General features: G+C 36.3%; 1 protein-coding gene across 1 annotated transcript in view; it reads left to right on the forward strand.

Annotated features, from left to right (window-relative positions):
* LOC124595429 (sodium-independent sulfate anion transporter-like) overlaps window positions 1-24,192 on the forward strand; it is a 63,070-nt gene that overhangs the window by 15,951 nt on the left and 22,927 nt on the right. Inside the window, exons 4-7 of the mRNA XM_047134167.1 lie at window positions 764-941; window positions 1,040-1,216; window positions 14,129-14,290; window positions 21,590-21,730. Of these exons, the coding sequence (XP_046990123.1) occupies window positions 764-941; window positions 1,040-1,216; window positions 14,129-14,290; window positions 21,590-21,730 (658 nt within the window). The remainder of the gene's footprint in view (window positions 1-763; window positions 942-1,039; window positions 1,217-14,128; window positions 14,291-21,589; window positions 21,731-24,192) is intronic.

The following is a 24,192-nucleotide window of genomic DNA, read 5'->3' on the forward strand; positions in this document are numbered from 1 at the left end:
GCTAAAAACATGACAGATTGTCACTTCATTGTATATACAAAGGGCATTCAAAAAGTTTTGCAAAGTCGTCTCTAATTTATTTTATTTTATATTATTTTATTTTTTATTTTATTTTATTTATTTATTTGCAGGAGGAGAATGATATCTTTTGTGCAAAACTTTTTAATGCCCTTTGTATAATGTTGGGTAATCAGTGCTGATGCAAGCACTTTAAAAAAATAAATATTAACCTACTGATGATGGCACTAACACGTTGAAACATGTTTGGGAGATAATATTCTTTAAAAATGAGTTTCTCAAATAGCAGAATGTGACAATACTTTCATTTTGTGCATAAAAAGAAATGTAATCTGATTAACAATAGTATTGTATGGTTGCATATGTAATTCAGTATCTTAAGAAAACATCTTTTTTCCCATCTAACATTAATACAGCAGAGTTTGATGCTAAGAAAACTGTTGTTGTCAGTTCTTCATATTATATTTGCCACATTTACTCTAAATTAATGACAAAATCACTGCTAAATGATCTGCAACTATCCTGAAGTACAAGTTGCAGACAGATGTGGCAGAATGACACTACTGGCTGGAATCCTACATGGTACACCACACATGGTACACTGCTCTTGCCATTGCAATGACCTTTTTACTGTGCACCTGAACAAAGCAAATGGCAGGATGTGTATGAACAAATCGAACTCTTAGATTCTTATTTTTAGTGCTTTACATTAATCATCACTTATGGACAAATTTGATTGTTACAGGTACTGGCGAATTTTAAAATAGGACCAAAAGAAGATGAAAGGAAGACAACCACCCACAGGATTCTAAATAAAGCTATCTGGCTTATTGGGACTTCTCGCAATGCTATCCTCATGGTTATATGTGGTATCATAGGACATCAGCTATCACTCTCAGGAGATTCACCTCTTAACCTAATAGGTTTGGTTTTAAATTCAGAAATATTAATGTTCAGTTCTAGAGTACTAATAATAACTGTTTGTGACTTTGACTAATATGTGAATTTCCTTTTTCTTTAGGTCCCATACCTCCTGGACTTCCACCTTTTCAGTTACCACCATTTACTGTGACTTTAGAGACAGCAAATTCCACAGTCAAATATTCATTTGTTGACATGTGTTCAAACCTTGGATCTGGAATTTTTGTTGTACCTCTTGTAGCACTACTGGAAAATATTGCTGTCTGCAAGGCATTCTGTAAGTTCAGGTTTTGTTACACAATATTATTTGATTTTACCCTTTTCTTCAGCTGTACTGAAAGGCCTTTGAGTTACATTATGACAGAGAAAACTTTTGCTTAAGTTGTGACAACAGATATACATGAACAGAAGCAATAATATCACTAACATGCAGCATATTAGGTTTCTTCATCTAACAAAAGAAGGAAGAGGTTGGTAGAGACAGAACTATTGTAGTATTAAGTAGTATTCTTTCTCAAGAAAGACATGGAATGTCAGAGTGAAGGGACAGACAACAAACACCACCAATAGGTAATGCCTATTCTCAATAACACCAGGTAATGCAGCCAAGAGTGTCCAATATCACACAGTGTGCATCAACACTGTAGATTCTTTTTCTGTCAGAATGTGTTAATACAGAGTGCTGAGCTAGTTACAGTGGAGCAGGAAGTTTGTATTAATGTACATGAGTCTAATGCATTGTTCATGATTGTAAAATATATTGTGGAAGGCATTTTCTGCAATATGTTGTGGTAACACTGAATTTGGTGAATGGTGTTTGACTGTCTGAAATTCTTCTTCTTGGTTTGGGTATGGACCACTACTTTTTTTCAGTACCAAATTTATGTATCAATGGAATAATGTTACTTGCCACAATGCAACAACCATCTCCTTGATGGGTTGAAGAAAATTAGGCCATCTTGTTGGGTGACACATTTCAAGTCCCAAACCTGAACCAGGAAATCATGTAACATCTTTAGGATGCAATAAAATTTAAACTATGGAACATTCAGGATGCAATAACAACAGTGTTATGAAAAGGATAGATTGCTACTCACTATGCAGAGGAGATGTTTAGTCCAAGACATGTACAGCAAAAAGACTGTTAAGCATTTAACCTTTTGGCCAAAAGCTGCCTTTCTAAAGTAGAAAACACACTCACATTCACACAAACAAAACACACACACACACACACACACACACACACGCACACACACACACACACACACACACACACACACACACACACACACACACACACACACATGACCATTGTCTCTGGCTACTGAGGCTGGACTGCAATTGCAGTTTGGTCTTGGTGGCCAGAGGCAGTGCTTATGTGTGTCTGAGCTGTGCTTGCATGAATGTGTTTGTGTTTTGTAGTGTTGAAGAAGGCTTTTTGGCCTAGAACTTAAACGTATAGTGATCTTTTTGTTGTACCTGTCTGCTACTCAGTGTTTCCTCTATATGATATGTAGCAATCTATCCTTTTCATAATATTGTCTCTGAGATGAAACAGTCATTTGTGTGCTATATATATTTGTCCAGAATATGGCAATACCTCTCATCACCTTAATTATGAAAAAATGTAAAAAAGAAAAAAAAAAAACACCTCCGGTATGTCAAAACTTAGAGTAAAAGATATCCCACGTACTCAACACTATAATATTGACAAACAAGTTTTTGTAAGAATAAGAATAAGAATCTTTATTAGCTGTTCAGTATTTTCTTATACAATGGGCTTCGTCAATAAGTTCAATTACAGTATAAAGATGGTTATATTCTCATAACAATGTATATATAAATCATATGAAATTTAGTGTAGTACAATAGCACACATTTGTAATTTTATATATTATTAATTTTACAATAAAAAGGAAAACATTATACAGATTTATATTAAGCAGGGAGTATTCATGTTGATGACACTATTTCATTATCATATACACGTTGACAACACTATGTCATTATCCTAAGCTATTGATACAAATTTAGGTCCTACTACAGGCAGAGGTCCCTTTCTCTATGTTAAAACAGCAAATCTGCCATATTACAATCATTAAATTCATCAACTGAGTAAAATGCTTTACCTTTGAGCCATTGACCCAATGTTGTCTTAAATTTACTTTTAGATACTGTTTGTACAATTTTAGGGAACATATTAAACAGTTCGAGGCCTACATATTTATAACTATTACGTATCTTAGACAGTCTAGAGTATGGCAGATCAATTGTGTGGTTTCGTCTTGTATTGTGGGTGTGAACAGATGACCTAAGGGGATATTGAGCTATGTTTTCTTTTACGTGTAGCAAGCAATAATAGATGTACAAACAAGAAACTGTCGTGATGTTAAGTTTTTTGAAATGTTCCCTGCATGTATCCCTAGGAGATAAACCCACTATACATCGAAGAGCTTTTTTTTGCCATCTGAAAATTGATATTTAATTGGGAGAATTTCCCCAGAACAGAATACCCTATGAAAGATGGGGGTGGACATAAGCAAAATATGAATGCAGCAGTAAGTTTTGGCTAACATTACTCCTAAGCTTATAAAGTAGGAACATAGCACGTGCAAGTTTAGAACAGACGTAAGTGACATGTTTATCCCAGCTAAGTTTCTGGTCAATCATCATTCCTAGCAGTTTAACAGACTTATTTTCTTTGTTTGATACCTTCAAATTAAAGAATATTTCCTCAGTTTTTGTTTCATTTATGAATAGGGAGTTTGGACTAAACCAATGAACTGATTTTTCAAATATTATATTATTTTTTTCTCATACAGATTCAAGAGTCTGTCCTGAATTGATAAAAGTTGTATCGTCTGCATAGAGGACTGTTTTACAGGGTAAATACTGTGGCATATCATTAACATACACTACAAACAGAAAGGGCCCAAGTATGGAGCCCTGTGGCACACCTCTTTTTATTGTTTGTGGATTTGACAGCTGCCCATTTATACTAACAAATTGTACTCTGTAGGATTCTAATAATTTCAGGGTGACCTCTTCCATGCCGTAGTGTCTTAATTTCATGATCAAAGTACTATGAGATACATTGTCAAATGCTTCACTCAGGTCTAGGAGAGTAGCACATGAGATTAATTTATTTTCAAAGCCATCATATATATCACTAACAATATTTTCAACTGCTTTAACTGTGGATAGTTTAGACCTGAATCCATATGGTAAGTTACTTAACAAATTATTCCTCTCAAAATAGTGATTGTTTGTTGGTGAACACAGTCTTCGATTATTTTAGATATTATTGGGATTAATGAGATAGGACGATAGTTACTTGGATTTGATTTATCTCCTTTCTTAAATATGGGAATAGTTACTGCTATTTTCAAACAGTCAGGGGAAATCCCTTGCTGTAATATACGGTTAATGAGAGTGGTTAGAGGGGGCAGAAGATCACTTGACATCTTCTTTATGACAAAGTTTGACAGACCATAGAAGTCCTCTGCTCTGGAACTACTTAGTTTGCCTATTGCTTTGCTAACATTATTTTCAGTTACTGTTGCCCAGCAGAATTTATGGACTACATACTTATTTGAACCTAAAAGAGTTTTAGCATCAAGCATGGCGTTGGGGGGAGACAAATCTTGTTGTAAACTGAAGTTAAGAAAGTGTGAGTTTAAGATATCTGGGGCTATGGGTATAGCTAGTTGAGTTGTTGGTCTATTTATTTCACTTTTAATTACTTCCCAGGCAGCTTTACAGCTGTTTCTGGATTCAAGAATATAGTTATCATTCACCCTATGTTTTGCCAAACTTATTTCAGATCTATAAATTTTTCTTATTCTAATGTACCTCTTTGTACTCATTGCTGTTATGAGATCTGTCCTTAAACATAAGAAGCATAATCCTGAAGCTGTTGAGGTATGGTGTAAACCAATTATTTAGTCTCTGTGGTTTATGAGCTTGGTTATTATTCTATCTTTTTACTAATCTGGGACAACACTCATCAAATATTCTTGCAATTTCCTCTATAAATAATTTTCTTGTCTTATTCACACACACATATCTTTGTATAAGATGTCATTCCAGTTAACTGACCTTAATCTAGTTCTAAACTCTCTTATGTTGCATTCACTCATAGGTCTAACAGTTTTGTGTTGTTCATCTGGAATGCTGACTGGAACTGTAATCCATAGGCCATCATGGTCAGCTAAGCCTAACTTGACTACTCCAATTTCAACATTATTTTCATGGATATTACTTCCTGTATTGTCTAAGCATGCATTATATCTTGTAGGCTTGTCATTTAGACAATAGCAATCAAAAGCTCTTAGGCTATCCAAGAATTCCAATATGATATGACTCTGTACCCTGATATCCATATTAATATCACCAAAAATTAAGATTCTTTGATATTTATATTTAGGCTTAGTTTATTTATTTTATTTATTTATTTATTCATCCGTGGAACAATAAATATTGTATGGATGTCGTCACTTTACAACACATGAGCACACATTTACATTTACAATGAAACAGGTTTCTCACATTTTGTGTAGTTTTTATAACTAGTCATACACACATTTACAATTACATAATATTTTGGTGATAATGTCATATGTTGCTAATAATCTACATCTATGTTAAATATTCTTTTACCGTATAACAACTTTTACTTTCTAAAAAGGTTTTAAGCTTTTGTCTGAAAGTGAGGGGCTCATTTATTCCATTAGTTTCTTGTGGTAATTTGTTATACAGTTTTATCCCATTATAAAATATACTTTTTTGCGTCTTTGCCTTGTTCTTTCTATCTAGATGGAGGTGGTGACAAGCTCTTGTTTCATGGTCATGCATTAGGCTGTTTGTGTTGTACATGTTGAGATTTTTCTTAACGAACATTATGTTCTGAAAGATATACTCACAAGAAACAGTTAGAATGCCTAGCTTTCTAAATAATTCTAGTCAGTGGGCCCTGTTGTTGCTGTTTGTTACTATCCTTATGGCTCTTTTTTCTACTTTGAACACAGTTTGTATGTTACTGGCACTTGTTCCCCAAAACATGATCCCATAGCTGAGGACTGAGTGTAGATATCCGTAATACGTTATTTTAAGACAGGTATTATTGCATACCAGTGCAAGGATAATAAGAGCATAGCATGCTGTGGATAATTTCTTTGCCAAAATGTTGACATGGTTTGTCCATTTCAGTTGGCTGTCTACATTCATCCCTAAGAATTTGGTAATTGTTACACATTCTAAGTCATTATTATTAACTTTTATTCTAGTGGCATTGTGTTTTTAGTTCAGTTGGAAGTTAATATAGTTAGTTTTCTTTACATTTAGGATTACTTTATTTTTTAATGACCAGTTGTGGACATCATTGAGAGCCTCGTTTCCTCTTTCTGACAGTTGTGTTGGATTTTCACCTGTTATTACTATGTTGCTGTCATCAGCAAAAAGTATTTTTTCTCCATGTCTGATACTTTGTGGGAAGTCGTTAATGTATATAAGAAACAATATTGGGCCTAATACACTTCCCTGTGGGACGCCTATATTCACATTTTCTGGATCAGACAGGTGTTTTATAAGGGAATTGTTTGAAACTTGTGATATCTCAACTCGTTGAACTCTGTTTTCCAAGAATGATTTGAACCACTTCTTTGTCACACCTTTTATTCCTATTTGCCCTAATTTATGAAGTAAGATTTTGTGGTCAACTGTATCAAAGGCCTTGGACAAGTCTAAAAAGATACCACTTACATTTTCACCTTTGTCCAGTGCTTCTAAAATTACTTTAGTGAACTGTGCTATAGCAGATTGTGTGCCTTTTCCGGGCCTAAAACCAAATTGGTCATTGGAAAGAAGATTATATTTATTCAGGTAATTTAGCAGTCTCTTTTTGACTAGTATTTCTATTATTTTAGAAATGATAGACAGTATAGAGATCGGCCTGTAGTTCTCTACATTTTCCACATCTCCGTTTTTAAGGATAGGTATAACTTTTGCTTGTTTTAGGTACTCCGGAAAGTATCCAGATTCGAAAGATTCATTAATTATGTCTGTTAATGGGCCCTTTATGGAGTCTATATAATCTTTAATTACGCAGACTGGGATTTCATCAAGTTCTACTGAAGTTTTATTTTTTAGTTGGTGTACTACTAGTGCCACTTCCCTTTCTGTAGTTGGCAAGAGCACCATTGAGTTTGTTGGCTGGTTCTGAGTAGGTAAATCATACGTATCTGGAAATTTCTGCTGTAATTTTTTTGCAATACTACTGAAATATGAGTTTGCAAAATCAGCTATTTTTTTAGGGTTACCTACTGGTACATCTTTGTTTTTAGTATGTGAATTGAGGTCCTTTTTAGCAGAGTTAGATGTTTCCTGTTTGACGATGTTTCAGGCTGCTTTGCTCTTGTTTTCAGCTTCAAGTAATATTTTGTTGTTTGAAAGTTTTTTTGCGGCTAGAAACACCTTTCTGTATATTTTCCTGTACATTTGTCGAATTGCAGAACTTCTGGGTTAGATTGATTATTTTTTATGGAGTTGAGATATCTAAGAGTTTATGAGGAGTTTTTGATACCTGTAGTCGCCCATTGATTTCTCTTTGTAGTTTTAATTTGATAAAGAGTTTTGGGAAACATCTCTTCAAATCTGAGTTTAAAAATTGGCATGAACTTGATAAATTTCTGATTTGCATTGGTTTCTGCATAGACTTCCCTCCAATCTTCATATTATAGCTATGATTTAAACTGATACAGGGCTGATTTGGAAAACATTCTTTTGTATGTACAAAGTTTTGGAGGAGTTTCTATATGAATGTTAGTTTTTAAGATCTGGCAGAGGTGGTCTGATAGGCCCAGGTTTTGTACAACAATATAACATTTTTTACTATCAATATCTGTAGCTACATGATCTATAGATGAGGAGAATTCTTTCGTTATTCTAGTTGGACAATTAACAAGGGAGATTTGCATCGATTTACATGATGAACTTTGAGATGTGTTTTCCAAAGAAACTGACCAGAGTCAAGTCTACTGGATACATAAAGTCAAGTTCTTGGATGACTCTTGGAATTAAGAAATCATGTGAAAACATGAAAAAACTGAATTCAGAGTTGAGGGAGTGTACAAATATTGATTTTATAGAATATGTAAAGAGGTATAGGAAAATATACCGCAGAGTAATTGCAAATGCAAAGTTATTAAGTAATAATATGGAAATAAAACAGTCCAGAAATAAAACTAAAATAGCATGGGAAATTGTGAGAAAAGAAACCGGGGTACCTACCAAAGACAAGGAAATTATTCTAAAAGATGAGGAGAATAAAATGGTAGATATATATGCCATGCCTAATTATATAAATAATTACTTTTTAAATGTACCCCAGACATTAAGCAGGAATCTTGGGGAGCAGATTAAGATGGAAGCACCCAAGGCAGCCAGCAGTATGATGGCAGTTCCAACAAACGAAAAAGAAGTTTTAAAAGTGATTAAAAGTCTGAAGTCCAAGATGTCAGCTGGAGTAGATGAGGTGCCAATAATATTAGTAAAGAAAACAGCTAATCAGATAGCGAAACCATTGACGCACATAGCAAACTTGTCAATGACTGAGGGCGTGTTTCCACAAAAACTGAAAATTTCTAAAGTCATTCCCCTGTTGAAAAAGGGTGATAAACTTAAAATAGAAAACTACAGACCTGTCTCACTCCTCCCAACTTTCTCTAAAGTTTTAGAGATACTAATGAAATATAGAGTCACACATTATCTTAATATGCACAATCTGATAAACAGTAATCAGCATGGATTTCAAGCTGGGAGAAGTACTGAAACAGCTGTACTAGAATACACAAAAGAAATAATCACTAAATTGGAAGAGGGAAATAGTGTAGTTGGGATAAATCTAGATTTGTCAAAAGCATTTGACACTGTTGACCACAGCATACTTTTGAAAAAGCTTGAAGCTATAGGTATCAGAGGACCGATAAAAAAGTGGTTTGAGTCTTATCTGGAAAAGAGGATGCAGGTGGTTGACATTACAGCACCAAATATTAATCAAAAAATTAAACTAAGATCAGATCCAAGGGAGGTCACCGTAGGAGTATCTCAAGGAAGTGTATTAGGCCCCTTGCTGTTCCTCATTTACATTAAAGATATTCAGGTGTCAGAGAGAAAAGCTAGAATCATGTTATTTGCTGATGATACTAGTTTAATAGTTAGTGATATGAAGCACTCATTGCACAGTACTGTGGACCATGTCCTACAAGATATACAAAAATGGTTTAGTGCTAACAAGCTAACACTGAATGCAAAAAAACTAATTATGTGCAATATGGAAAAATAAGTGAACAGGACGACCTAAATCCCACCATGGAGGGCAAACAACTTGAAAGAGTACAGTGTGCAAAACTCCTGGGTATGCACATTGATGAGAAGATTAATTGGAAGGACCATGTGGTGAACTTAGCACTAAAACTAAATTCAGCATGTTTTGTGCTTAGAATAATTTCAAGAGTTTGTAGTAATGACTGTACCAGATTAGTATATTTTGGCTATTTTCAGTCCATTGCATCCTATGGGATAGTATTCTGGGGAAAAACAAATTGTCGTCTAAATGAGATTTTCAAATTGCAAAAACGTGCTATTCGGATAATGACCCATAGCCCACCTCAAACACATTGTAGGCCCCTTTTTAAAGCATTGGAAATTTTAACAATTCCATCATTATACATTCTGAAATGTCTGTTGGTGATCAAAATAAATCGGGACAAAATGAAAACCAATACAGACTTCCATAATTACGATACACGGCAATGTAAAGATCTCCACATACAAGCCGTAACAAGGACCCGAAGCCAGAAACATGTATGTAATCAAGGCATCAAACTTTTTAATGCACTACCAAAACACATCAAAGAGCTGGAAAATGAGGATAAATTTAAAACTGTTCTAAAGAACCACATGCTTGACAAATGCTATTACAGCATAAGTGAATATCTCTGCGCAACTGTATAAAATATATGTTTAAGTTAATGTGACAAATGAAATTACATCAGTGCATAATAAATTATGTTATAAAAACACTTATTAGTTTTATATTGTATTAAACATAAGATAGATTAGTATGAATTCAGCACAGATACAAATTTTGTAAAGATATTATATAGTTGTTAAAATGTACCCTGACAAATCCTATATCACAAATGTGATCATTGGGATGATAATAAATAAATAAAATAAATAAATAAATAAACAGCTTAGAATATTCACATATATGTTGCTAGCCTTGTCAGGCTTCATCATATTAATGTTTAAGTCACCACAGGTAATTACATTTGCTTTTGGTCCAGAAACCTTGTCCAAGCTTTGATTCAGTTTTGAGAAGAATATATTAATGTCTCCACTGGGAGAGCGGTACACACAAAATATGACTAATTTTTTTGCTATGCCAGGTCCTATTATTTCAACAGCGGAAAGTTCAAAATATTTGTCCTCACCTAGATCTAAAAGATCATATCTAACTTTAAATGACATACCTTTTTTTTACATAGATACATGAACCTCCACCATTCATTGAGATTCTGCTATAGTAACATGCACGGTCAAATGAGGCTAATGCAATGTGTTCAGTTTCCTTCCCTTTGCACCAGTGTTCAGTGATACACAAAATTTGGCTATCAAAATTTTCCAATTCTACTTCTAGCTGTTGTGCTTTGTTCTTTATGGCTTGAATGTTTTGGTGAAACACTGTTAGGCATTTGTTTTCACTTATCTTGGTGGTGCCTTTCCCTTTAGACCTGATGCTAAAAAATCCTTTAGATGAGCTGGTGGCATGGTTATTCTTCTGTTGATGACAGTGGAGGTGAGTCTGTTGCCAGTTAGACTTGGAAGTTGGTGTATCTGAAGGTATCTGCCTTATGTTAGTCTTGTAACTGAGGCCGGGTACCAAAAATCCTTGTTGTAAATTCTCTGCTTGCAAGCATTTATCTCTTTCCCTGTTATGTGCTGTTGTTCACTGCTTTGCCCCAGCAAAAATCCTGGCTTCTCAAGGGTGGCTGCTTTCTTCTGGTGTGATGACTGCTCCTATTACCACTGCTGCTGCTGTGTGCTGTTGCAGTGAATGCCAGTGATTCTGATTGCTTGGTTATTGATGTTGGAACTACTGCTTCTGATGTTGCTGTGAATGCTAATGATTCTGGTTGGTTGGTTTTTGATGCTGTAACTATTGCTTCTGTTGTTAGTTCTGCTGCTGCTAATGTTGGTTCAGTAGTAGGTTCCTCTGTTGCTACTGTATTTTGGATGGTCCATTTGCGTGCTGCTCCTGTTTTTGCTGGTGTTTCTGCTATTGGAGATTTATACCATCCCAGTTCAGTGGCTGTCACTTTGTAATTGCATTTAATTGCTTCCCTTATTAAGTTTCCTAACCTGGCCTTTCCATTTCTGTTAAGGTGAAGCCCATGTTTCGGAAAACATTCTCTGTCAAGTGTGCTTGAGTCAATTAATCTCACATTGCTGAATAGCCTACAACTACTTTTAAGTTTCGCATTAATTCTGTGAATTTCCTTATTCACACATGACCATTCAGGTAAATCATGCCTGTGGGTAAAGTTCACCAGTAAAATGTTTGTATTTGACAGTACTAGCAAACGACTCAAGAGCTGTTTATACATTTTCATAGCATTGTTTTCGTAAATGTCTTTAGCTCCTGTGCAGATTACAACACTGTCCTGCTTGTCATAGTTATATTTTACGATGTTTTTCGTCACTTCTTTGAAACCAGCACCTGGTTTAACCATGCCTGTGACTGTCGTTGATTTACTATTTACTTGCAGTTCTTGAGAAATTCCTTTGGTGTGACTGTCTCCAAAAACGTCGACTTTTGATTCTTTCTTCTTTGTCACACACGTCGGTTTTTGGTTATTTGTATTTTCACTTTGTTGCAAAACGTCGTATTTGTTTTTATCACAAAATGTGACAGATTTTACGGAGTTTGTTATTCTTTTAGTGGACAAGAGATTACCTTTTAGCGACACTTTTATCCACTCGGACGTTGTTTCACTGTCTTGCATCACTTCACTAGCGTTTTGCATATCCTTATTGCAGGCATCACTACTATTCGACAGAACACTGTACCTGTTTTTATCTGTAATTATAATTTCATTTGCTGCCTTTGATGCCTGTCTATCGCTTCCTTTCCGCTTCTCATAACTCACCAGGTTCCCGTTTTGTGGCTTTATTGTTTTATCATTTAGAATATGGCGCAACTTCTTCAGCTCACAGTTTTCATTAGTTATATGCGCAATCTCACGTCTTAGAACATCTACAACTTTTTGTAAACTTGAAATGCGTTCGTTTAGTTTTTCGATTTCACTTTTACAGTTTTCACAGGATTCCTTTTTTACGACAGAACAGTAACTTTTATTCACTCGTTCACTATGCATCACTACACTCGTCGCCATCTTGCACATTTACTCCAGTTAGTAAGACTAACGGTTTTTTTAAATTTACCATAAATTCTTATTCATTAGAAGATGGTGTGCGATATACAGATGCAACAATAATATTATGTTTAGTTATATGTACAACTGCAGCCTCAAAGATGGTGTCTATGCACAGGTCTGTGACATCAATAGTAAAGTATTGTAGATTTAGTTCATTCTTAATATATATTGCAATACCCCCATGTCCAATTGTTGATCTGCAGTAACTACTAGCTAAGGAGTAACCAAATGGAATATTGAGGTCAATTTCTGATGAATATAGCCAGTGCTCATTTACACTAAGTATACCACAGTTAGAAGTTTCTAACTAGTACTGCAATTCTTCCAACTTCTTTCTTAAAGACTGTATATTAATATATAAGAACAGAAGACTACTTTTGCTAACCCTGGGCAGTAAAGATGAGGGTCCAGATTGTCTTCTTAAGGGCACTTCTATACAGCTGATATCTTGAGTTGTTTGTAAGTCTACTGCTGGTAGCCAGGCCCCATTTTGACAACGTTGGGATACATCTAGCAACTGTTTGTGACATGATTGATGCCTTTCAAAAGACTGGATCAGTTTCTGAAGATTTTGATGACGTAGTAAATATGTACATAATAACTTACAAGAGAGAGACAAGGTGATCAGTAAGTTAAAAAAAAAAATGAAGAGGAAAGACTGTAAGTGGGAAAGAAGATGGACAGCAACAAAGACCAGCTGAAGAAAAAGCTTACAGAAGATGAAAAGATGCAAAAGAAAGAAAAGACTAAGCAAAAAGCTGAAGATTGAAAAATAATTATTAAATTATGTTTCCACTAAATCAGTCACACTCCAACAGTCACAAAAGTATGTTTGCCCTGTAATTATCTATTGCCCATTTTCTCTCATTAGTTCCAATTAGTTCACCCTCCACTCTTCTTTGGAAAGGCAACTGACAACTTCAGAGGGTATTCTCATTTGTCTTTAATAATCATCATTCATGAGTCTATACACATGATTACTAGTATTCAGTTATATGAGTTAGTTATTTCATGCTTGCAGTGTCCATGAAAGCAGGTGTAGCACCCCAAGAGAAACATGACCACACAAGGAAAATGACCACATCCTTTTCAGAGGAGACATTGTAGCACATGTCTTGGCTGATTCATGGAAACCATTGAAAATTTAAATTTCAATGGTCAGGCACAAACAAGAACGGCGAAAGCTCTGTGCTTTTATCATTAGGTATGAATCACATGATCCTACAGAACAAATATAGGGAAGGAAGTTGGCCATGTCCTTTTCAAAGGAACCATCCTGGCATTTGGCATGATTGATTCAGGAATCTATGGAAAACCTAAATCTGGATGTTCAGTTGGGAATTTAAATCCCACTTCTCCAAAATGAAAATTGTGGGCTCTATAATCACTGTGCCAATTAACATTTTCTTTTTTACAGCAATGGATATTGCTACTTGCATTTGTTACATATTCAGAAATTTAAGGAAGCAGTTGTTACATGTTTCCTGATATATGGTGAAAATTATTGAAAGCATTTGGCAATACACTTTTTCTTTAAATTTCTATATCCTCAGTCATTATTTCTCAAACATTTTTAAAAGAATAAAATTTAAACATTTAGTCTGTAGTACTTACTGTTCACATGTGTTAACATAAACAACTAAATGAATTTAAATAACAACACTGTTAGGTTAGTCTGTTTTATTTTTCAGCTAATGGTAACCCCACAGATGCCACACAAGAACTACTTGCCATTGGTATTTCCAATATTGGTAACTCATTTGTCCAAGGTTTCCCAGGAACTGGAGCTCTAGCTCGTAGTGCTGTTAACAATTCCAGTGGAGTCAGGACAACACTTGGAGGGCTTTACACAGGTGATTGTGCTTTAAATTCAAATGATACATTGTGACCAAAACCTATTCAGCAGATGTATAAAATGCTCCATAGAAGTCACAGCGAAGATTTTACAGCTGTTTACTTTCTTCCATTTTGTTATCTTTCATTTCAGTAATTTGTTTATTTATTTATTTATTCTAGTAACATTTTTATTTTATTTATTTATTTTTTTGTGTGTTAGTCAGATTTTATATAATAAGTGTTTCACATATGATGCCTGAGGTAGGCCCACAGCTCAAATAGCAAATTTACTGGCTGTTGGCCACTGGCACCTGTCATAAGATGGCTGCTTGCACTTCCCCTGAACTGGGTGAAAATTATGATACAATCTGATTGAATTAAGCTTACATTTATTTAAGGCAGTTGCTCAAAATGATGTTCCTCTGTGGAAAGAACACCGTCTCAACACATTATGAAACACTCGCTGAATTTTGGCTCTTGAAATTTGGAAAATGACTAGCCAAATCCTGTCTTCGACTATATGGAGATTGTTTGCATATACCTTATCATTTAACATTCCCCAAAGATAAAAATTACATAGTATTACATCTAGAGAATGAGGAGGCCAACCAACTATCCTATCACCAAAAACACTTCATATTAACATAACAGAGCACTGTCAGTATGTGGTCTTGCATTGCCTTGTATAAAATAATCATAGATCTCTTCATTAGGTGCTAGTTCTCTAAACAAAGTATTCAGTCTGTTATTCACACACCTATCAGAAGTTACTGTTTCATGAAAAAAGATAGGTCCCATAATTTGTCTTGAACTAACTGCACAATGCAGAGGCGATTGCTGTAACTGATGAGGACATTCAAAGCTCCAACATTGATTGTTCCATGACTTTAGATACCCTGACAAATACTGCCATGTCTCATCAGAAAAAAGAGCATTTCAGGATCAACCTCCCCATCCTGCACAAACTGTAACAGCTAGTTGCAATAGTGATGTCAAGTAACAGCATCTGAATTAGCCAGCCAATGCACTACTGTTACTTTGCACGGTTTCAGTGTTGAGTTTGTGTACAGTGCGGTGAGGAGATGCTACTGACACACAGGTCTGAAGTGCTAAATTGTACAATGATTTTCTTAGGCTTCTTTCTGAGACCTCTCATACCTCATCTAATTAATTCTCAATTAAAACACTGAGTTCTCTAGACCTCTGCTTGTCTAATATGAATCCAGTCTCTAAATTTCTTCACTAATCTGCACTCATTAAACCACTGGGAATGCACATGCTAGCAAATTTTCGTATGAATGCAAGCTGACATTCCACACAAGATTTTGTTTTTACTTAGTTCAACACAAGAAACACTCATTGATCCTTTGTGTATACCATAGAAAATGAAAACCTGACAAAAAACTCAAGGGAAAACACCCATACAATCAATCATATGGGCAGGAAAGTCCCAGACTGAGCACAGGCATCATATGTGAAACACTCAGGGGAAGCAGCAGGGGAAGCAGCAGATACAGGGAGCAAGAGCTTGTAAATCTACTGTGTGGGCAGCCGGTTTTCCCAGGAATTCCACATGAGAAATCGTATTATCACAGTTACCTAACACTATTGCCCTTGATATTTTGGCCCCTTACTTAATTGAAGGATTCAAAATGCAAAAAATAATTACATTATGTTTGAGACACAGCTGATGAACTTCACAAAAATAAAAACCTGAATCTGAGATGTCAGTATTAGAGATATGTTTTCCCTACAATATGGGCAAAAGTAGTATGAATAATATAATGGCAGCTACATCATTTCTTCAGAGAACCACTGCTTCATTTAAGTGGTGAAAGACTGCACATTCCAGGATATATTCTACTATTATTCAATGCAAATTATTATCATAGCAATGGCATTTGCTCTTATTTTACTGATGGTTGTCTTGTTATCAAATTCTTACCTACACTACAATGAAGTAAAGACTATGTGGTAATACCTTCTAGCATTCAATACATGATGATTCACAGTTGAGATAAGCAGGGATAATTTTTCATGCAGACCAACTCCCACATTTATCTAGCTACCACTAGTGCTTACATGAGCACCAATTATGGTGATGACTACTTTGATCTAATGATCATAACATACAATAAGTCATTCATTAATTGGGTAGGATTATGAGTGATCATCTCAGTATGCAGTTATTGATAGGTCAGAAGAAGACTTCAACTGGTAGGTGAAGAGTTGAGTAGTAGAAGCTTTACAGTCATAACTTGACACTTTTAAACCCACTTTTTTTGCTTTAATTATTAGGGTATACTGTGTTTTGGGATGTACCTGAGGCAGATTCTGAAACATTCTTAAAGATCAAAATTATCAGCATGACTGTGATTTCAATGTGGGTACTTGGTATAACTGAAACTGTAAAGGCTGGCCAGTGGCATGACTGGTGAGCTTATTTTTTCAAATTGTGAATGAAATTATAGTAAATGAATATGTATTATCACTTTGCTGTGATTCATTGCCTCTTGGAAAGCTTTCTATTCAATTTCAACATAACTGGGACTCATAGCCATTGAACACACAATTACTAATGTAAAGTGCATTGGTATACTGACAGCTTACATTTGATGTCATCACAATAAAAGGAAATTCAGAATCATAAAATAAGTCAGGCCATGAGAAGCTCCACAATCATGACTTGACACTTAAGTCCCCACATTTTTACTATAAGTACTAAAGAGTATTGTGTTTTTGGATTAGATTATCATGTAATGGAGGCTGATGCTAAAACATTCTGAACAGTCATTCTATAGTAAGGAACTATAGAGGAAGTCTTCGTATTTATAAGCTGTGAAAATTAAGAATGTATGTGGATTAAATGCATCATACCATGACCAACTTGTTTGTCTGTAGTGTGGATAATCTTCATCAACAAATTGGAGAACTCAAGATATAATATGACTAAAGTAATATATTATCGACACATTAAAAGGAATATCATAGATTTTAACAATGGATTTGTGGGAAATGTGGCACTGGAGGTGGGACAGAAGAATAGTGACATCCCACAGAGATACAATTTCCACACTATTTATTACTGACCACAATGTACATCACTTGTGTAATTGTTACAATCATATGGGGTGTACTAACTCTTCTTGCCTCCGGTAGCAGCAATCTTCCTTTTCTCCAGTGAGAGATGATACACCACAACAGAGAAACACACCCTTCTCATCCCCCCTCCATCCCTTGTAGTGCAGAAAACACACGAGGAGAAAGAGGCTGCAGTGAGATGTGGTCTGTCAGAAGTGATGTAGACAGCTGTGTGATGGTGGATGCAATGGAAGACATGTCATAATCAGCTGTCATGGTAGGTGACTGTTGTATACCTGAGCAGTGAATGACACACGGGGTGGTAGAGGCGGGAAGCACAGACCAGTTCGGGTCAGTACAGCAGTTGTTAGGCAGTCCTTGGCTGTGCAGAATGTCAGGGTATCTCAGCCGGGATTGTGCAAAATCGGTTTTGGTGCAGGTGCACTGGGTATTGACGGCAGCGTACGGCTGATGATTGTTGATTAGAATGTGGTGTTATAATAGTGCCTACATTCTGTCAGTGAGTTGAAGATTAAACTCCAGAGGTGCCTCCTCATGTGCTAATCTTGCTATCTAGATTTTCTCTGGCAGTTTTAGGAGCAAAAGTGTCCATAGCACACGATTAGGCAGTAGTGTTGGATCAATTAGAGCTTACAGGTGGCACCAGACCAAAGACAGCATGCTATTGCCCAAAGTAGTCTCATTCATGACAAGGTGTAGCTACTATTCAGGTGTGTGTGTTAGTTATTGTACAAGTAGTGTCTGAGCCATTTAGTATTTACGAGAAACTGGAATATCAAAAACAAGTCACTAATAAGGTCCATACTGTCTCTGAGGTGGTTAAGAAGAGTGGCTAACTTCTCATCATCCCCAACGATGCCACTGGCTGACATCAAACACTCACTGAGGACAAAAAACATCTTGAGAGAATCTGCACAGAACGAATGTAGATTCAGACAGTGGTGGATGCTGTGATGGCTGTCAGTGGTTTGATTGTAAGGCACCATCAGGAGGTGGACGTGGCATGGTGTAGGAAACATGGGAGGTGCAAGAATGTTGGAGCATGAGATGGGTGGGAAATGTGGCTTCACATAGGGAGGTGCGTGAAGAGGCAATTCATGTTGTGGCACAGGTGGCATTGGCATCACATGATGATGTATGTAGAAGTTGGGTTGCCGTTTGTAGAATGGCTGCACATGTGAGTGAAGTTCACGGGCCAATGCAGTAGGTATGATTCTCCCAATGTTAGATGTCTGAGATGGTGTAAAATGTTTATGAGACTGCACATGAGGTTGTGGCACCATAAAGAAGGAAGGTGTGGCCATTTATTATCAACCGGCACAGTATGTCATGGATTTCACACAGTCATTCACAATGTAGCAGACACAGATGTGATGTCACTCAAACTGGGAGTCAGCAGTATCTGATCTTGCCAAGGAGAGACAGTGAAAAACATGTTCAAGGAGTCCATAGTTGTTTTTGGTACTGGGTGTGAGTGATGCACATGCAAAGCACAGTGCTGGACTGCAAGGAGTCAGCTGTGATGCAAGGCATGGCTTGCACAGAAGGGTGTCTTAGTCTGTCTCTCAGAGCTCACGTTTAATGGCAATGGTCGTAACTGAATTTGGAAAATAGGAATGCACTGGTACTGAAAGATGATGCAAACCTTGAACACATGGTCTGCTAGCAGATGGATGGTGAAACAGAGTAATGGAATGGTATGGTGTAGGCCAGTGTTCAACCGTAATGGCACTGTCGGATGCAATGGTCAGAGGCACTTAGTTTAACATGTGCTCTGGAGGTGGGCAGCCATTGTTTATTGCTGTTCTCTGCTGCACTTTTCTCTGAAGTACCAGGAACAGATTCACTTAGAGTCAAATCTGGAAAGTTTATCAATAAGTCACTCAGTAAATTAGGTACTTGACATCAGTGGCAATGTGAGGTTGGTACTAAAATGTGGCGAAAAATGAAGGCATTGTCACTATGTTGTTCAGCACTGTGGTACTGTCTGAGCTTTAGTGGATATTAAGCAATTCTGCACACAGAATGTTTGTGGAATTCATGAGCACTTGTTGAGAGATGTTGTCAACGTTGCCAAAGAAACAGTGATGTTGTAGTATTTGTAACTTCAGTATTCTTGAGGTGTAACTGATGCTTCGGATTTTCAACTTAACAATAAAATCACAGCGTGACACAGAAATTCGTGGTCACCACTGGGAGGAGTGCGGTACTATCGATCAGTGTGATAGCAGAATAGTCATACATTATAGAGGTATAATTTTCACACAGTTTACTTCTGAGCACAATATACATAACTTGTGTAATCGTTTCAAGCACAGAGAGTGTACTAACTCTCCATACTTCAGGGACAGTGATCTTCCATTTCTCCAGTCAGAGATGTTATGCTGCCATGTATTTATAGAGCCAAATGAGTTTTGTATTTAGTGCAGTTTAAGCTAATAATCAGATAGGCAAGTAAAGAAAATAAGCACATGGATGGGAGAACAAACTGAAGTGGAGGATGTTATTATAGTCATAATGGCGATGATCAAGACATGTACCGGTAGTCAAGAACATAAGTTGTAGATGGTACATGGAATCTCTTCATTGGATTCAAGAAATAAGAAAAGAATGAGAAGATGATCTAAAGGTGGGTAGGTGATGTTAACTAAAACAGAGGAGCAACATCAATCCTAATAGCTAAATACCAAAATGCATAGAGATGTAGGGATGAAACTGTTGTTTGGAAGTGGTTGCCGAATAGCTGGTGATGACAACATTTCCACAAAGTAAAACAATGCATATTTTTGCTTATCCCATTCAGGTTACAAAGTAAATGAATCCAATTTTTAACTTAATAACATCTTAGTTTTCCATTTCTGTAGGCCTATTTATTTTGTTTTGAATTGACAAACGTGTCATTTACACTTATGTGGTATTGTTCTGCATTATTTTTACAGGTGTATTTAAGACAAATAGAAAAATTGTCAGGGGAGGTTAAAAGTAGGCGCTAACAATCTTCTGTTGATCATTATTGTAACTCAATACTAAAAAATAGTGTTTTGTAAATAAATGAGATGTTTCAGTGTGTTATATACTGCAAGTTGATTCCGTATTTCTAGATTTTTGGGAAGCTTTTGACACCGTTCCTCACAAGTGACTTCTAATCAAGCTGCGGACCTATGGGGTATCATCTCAGTTGTGCAACTGGATTCGTGATTTCTGTCAGGAAGGTCGCAGTTCGTAGTAATAGACAGCAAATCATCAAGTAAAACTGAAGTGATATCAGGTGATCCCCAGGGTAGCGTCCTGGGACCTCTGCTGTTCCTGATCCATATAACTGACCTGGGTGATAATCTGAGCAGTTCTCTTAGGTTGTTCGCCGATGATGCTGTAATTTACCGTCTAGTAAGGTCATCATTTAGAAAAGATTGCTGTATGGTGTGGCAGGTGGTAGTTGACGCTAAATAACGAAAAGTGTGAGGTGATCCACATGAGTTACAAAATAAATCCGTTGGAATTCGATTACTCGATAAATAGTACAATTCTCAAGGCTGTCAATTGAACTAAGTACCTGGGTGTTAAAATTACGAACAACTTCAGTTGGAAAGATCACATAGATAATATTGTGGGGAAGGTGAGCCAAAGGTTGCGTTTCGTTGGGAGGACACTTAGAAGATGCAACAAGTCCACTAAAGAGACAGCTTACACTACACTCGTTCGTCCTCTGTTAGAATATTGCTGCGCGGTGTGGGATCCTTACCAGATGGGATTGACGGAGGACATTGAAAGGGTGCAAAAAAGGGCAGCTCATTTTGTATTATCATGTAATAGGGGAGAGAGTGTGGCAGATATGATACGCTAGTTGGGATGGAAGTCATTAAAGCAAAGATGTTTTTCGTCGCGGCGAGATCTATTTACGAAATTTCAGTCACCAACTTTCTCTTCCAAATGTGAAAATATTTTGTTGAGCCCAACCTACATAGGTAGGAATGATCATCAAAACAAAATAAGAGAAATCAGAGCTCGAACAGAAAGGTTTAGGTGTTCGTTTTTCCTGCGCACTGTTCAGGAGTGGAATGGTAAAGAGATAGTATGAGTATGGTTCGAAGAACCCTCTGCCAAGCACTTAAATGTAAATTCCAGAGTAATCATGTAGATGTAGATGCATTACTAACTTATAAATGTGAAATGAAGATGGCAATCTTCCACATTTTTTTCTCTTTTCTTCACAGGACTTCTGGTGATTTTATCTCTTCTTTTTTTTGCTGATTATTTCTACTTTATACCAAAATCAAGTCTTGCTGCCATAATCATAGCTGCTGTGATATTTATGGTAGAAGTCAAAGTTGTGGTCCCAATCTGGAAGACAAAGAGTAAGTATTCACATGCTAAAATATGTTAATTTATTTATCAATGTGCAAAGGAAGACATACAATAAGAGTTTTAATCATGTGTAGATGAATTAATTGTCTGATTAAAAATGAAATCCAGGGCTTAAATCCATCTGCCTCTTTGACTGCAGTATTTTAAAAATTTGCCAATACAAAACTATAAAAATCTGTGTCATGAAAACTGTGGTGTCACCGCCAGACACCACACTTGCTAGGTGGTAGGTTTAAATCGGCCGCGGTCCATTAGTACATGTCGGACCCGCATGTCGCCACTTTCAGTGATAGCAGACCGAGCGCCACCACACGGCAGGTCTAGAGAGACGTACTAGCACTCGCCCCAGTTGTACGGACGACGTAGCTACCGATGCACACTGATGAAGCCTCGCTCATTTGCAGAGCAGATAGTTAGAATAGCCTTCAGCTAAGTCAATGGTTACGACCTAGCAAGGCGCCATTAGCAGTATATTGTCTGAAACTATAGAGTCTCACTTGTATCGTATGAAGCATGTCTCATCAAGAACGATGTATACAAAGGATGGATTAAAGTTAAGTATTCCAGAAGCTACGTACTTTTCTTTATAGCATTCATTACGTATCCTGTTTCAGACCTCACTCCATCCTTCGTGAGTTAGCGCGTGCATCTTGGCCGCCTCTTTCAATTAGTGTGCGTAGTGTTGGCAAGTCTGCCGACACTACAAAAACAAAAGCAATGACTGGAAAATCAAGTTGCTGAGAACAAAATATGCACTTTAACTAAAGATTCATAAATTTGCCTTGTTCTGGACGAGATCAGGGGGTCAGCTTGTGGTTGACACAATGACTTCCCTGTGTTTAGTCAAGCTGGAGAAGCAACATTTGATATTAATATGTGTGCCTCTTATCAGGCTATAGTATGATCTTAAACTCAATATGAAATCTGTTAACAAAGAAATTGTGTCAGTTGAAAACATTGGGTTTTATATACCGACTATCTAGTAAATCAGAGGGGACAGAAACAAGCACTGTGAGACAAGAATAAAAGCTTTTATAAAGAAAAGTAAATTCTACTGTGAGACTGTATTATTGGCTCCAAATGTTAACATCATTACAATAGGAGCACTGTACATAGAGCATATACTTATTCTTCAATATGTCAGATATAGTTAATGCTGACAATATCCTAGGGTTTCAAAGGTTCACATAATTGTGTTTCAAATTAGTCTACATTTCAGTGACGTATTTTTCTTTCATTGGAGCTATGATAGTAGTGAGAATTGTCATTGTTACTAAAAGAGACACAACATATTAAGTTCTGTGTATGCCCGCAATTGATGTTAACGCAAAATTTAATATATTTATCAATAAAGTTACAAGTCTCTTTGAAGAAACCTTTCCAAAAAAGGCAGTGAGAGAAAACCTGTTAAAATCTGGAAACAAGCCATGGATTACTAAGAGCATCAAAATTCCTTGTAAAACAAGAAGAGAACTATGTGCAGTGGCCAACAGATCAAATGATCCCAGTAGGAATATGCACTATAAACTCTACAATAAAGTTATGAATAAGACCATATGAGCAGCAAAGAACATGAGCTTGAAGACAGAAATAGATTACTTGAGCAATAAAGTAAAAACTTTTTGGGATTTTGTAAAGAAGGAAACAAGGAAAACTGCAGTTTGTAGTGAAAATATCCAAATAAAAAATGAGGGTCATCTTGTCAGCAATCCGAAAATAGTTGCAGACACATTAAACAAACATTTTTAACATTAACAAAAAAAAGGGTTTACAAGACTCCATGAACCAAGCCATCAACCTTTTGAAAGCCAGAGTGCCTACCTCAGTACAACACATGAAGGTAACAACAGTCACTGTTCAAGAAATTGAAAGAGTAATTAAATGTCTGAAAAGTAAAAATTCCACTGGGATTGACAATATTTCTAAAAAATTATTAAAATACTGCTGCAGCCATGTAAGTAAAGTCCTTCGCCACATTTTTGATGCATTACTTAAGCAAGGAATAGTTCCTGAGAGGCTTAAGTATGCAGTTGTAAAACTGTTGTACAAGAAGGGAGATAAGATGGGTGCTGCTAACTATTGGCCAGTATCACTACTGACAGGTTTTTAAAGGTTTTAGAGAAACTAATGCATGCCAGGATAGTTAAGCATCTCAGGGATCAAAATATCCTCAGGAAAAGTCAGTCTGGATTTCAGAAAGATTTGTCAAGAGAAGATGCAATATTTGCATTTGTTCGCAAAGTTTTGGAATCTATCAACAAAAAACTAAAGGTGGTTGGGATTTTTTGTGACCTAACAAAATCATTTGACTGTGTCAGTCACCAGATTCTTTTACAAAAAGCTGCACATGTCAATATAAGTGGTTCATCAGAGAAATGGCATGACTCGTACCTATCAAACAGGAAACAGAAGTTGTAGTGGATAGTCAAAATGCAGTTTCATTATCTTCAGA

Source organism: Schistocerca americana, chromosome 2 (genome assembly GCF_021461395.2).
Source record: "Schistocerca americana isolate TAMUIC-IGC-003095 chromosome 2, iqSchAmer2.1, whole genome shotgun sequence".
Classification (NCBI taxonomy): domain Eukaryota; kingdom Metazoa; phylum Arthropoda; class Insecta; order Orthoptera; family Acrididae; genus Schistocerca; species Schistocerca americana.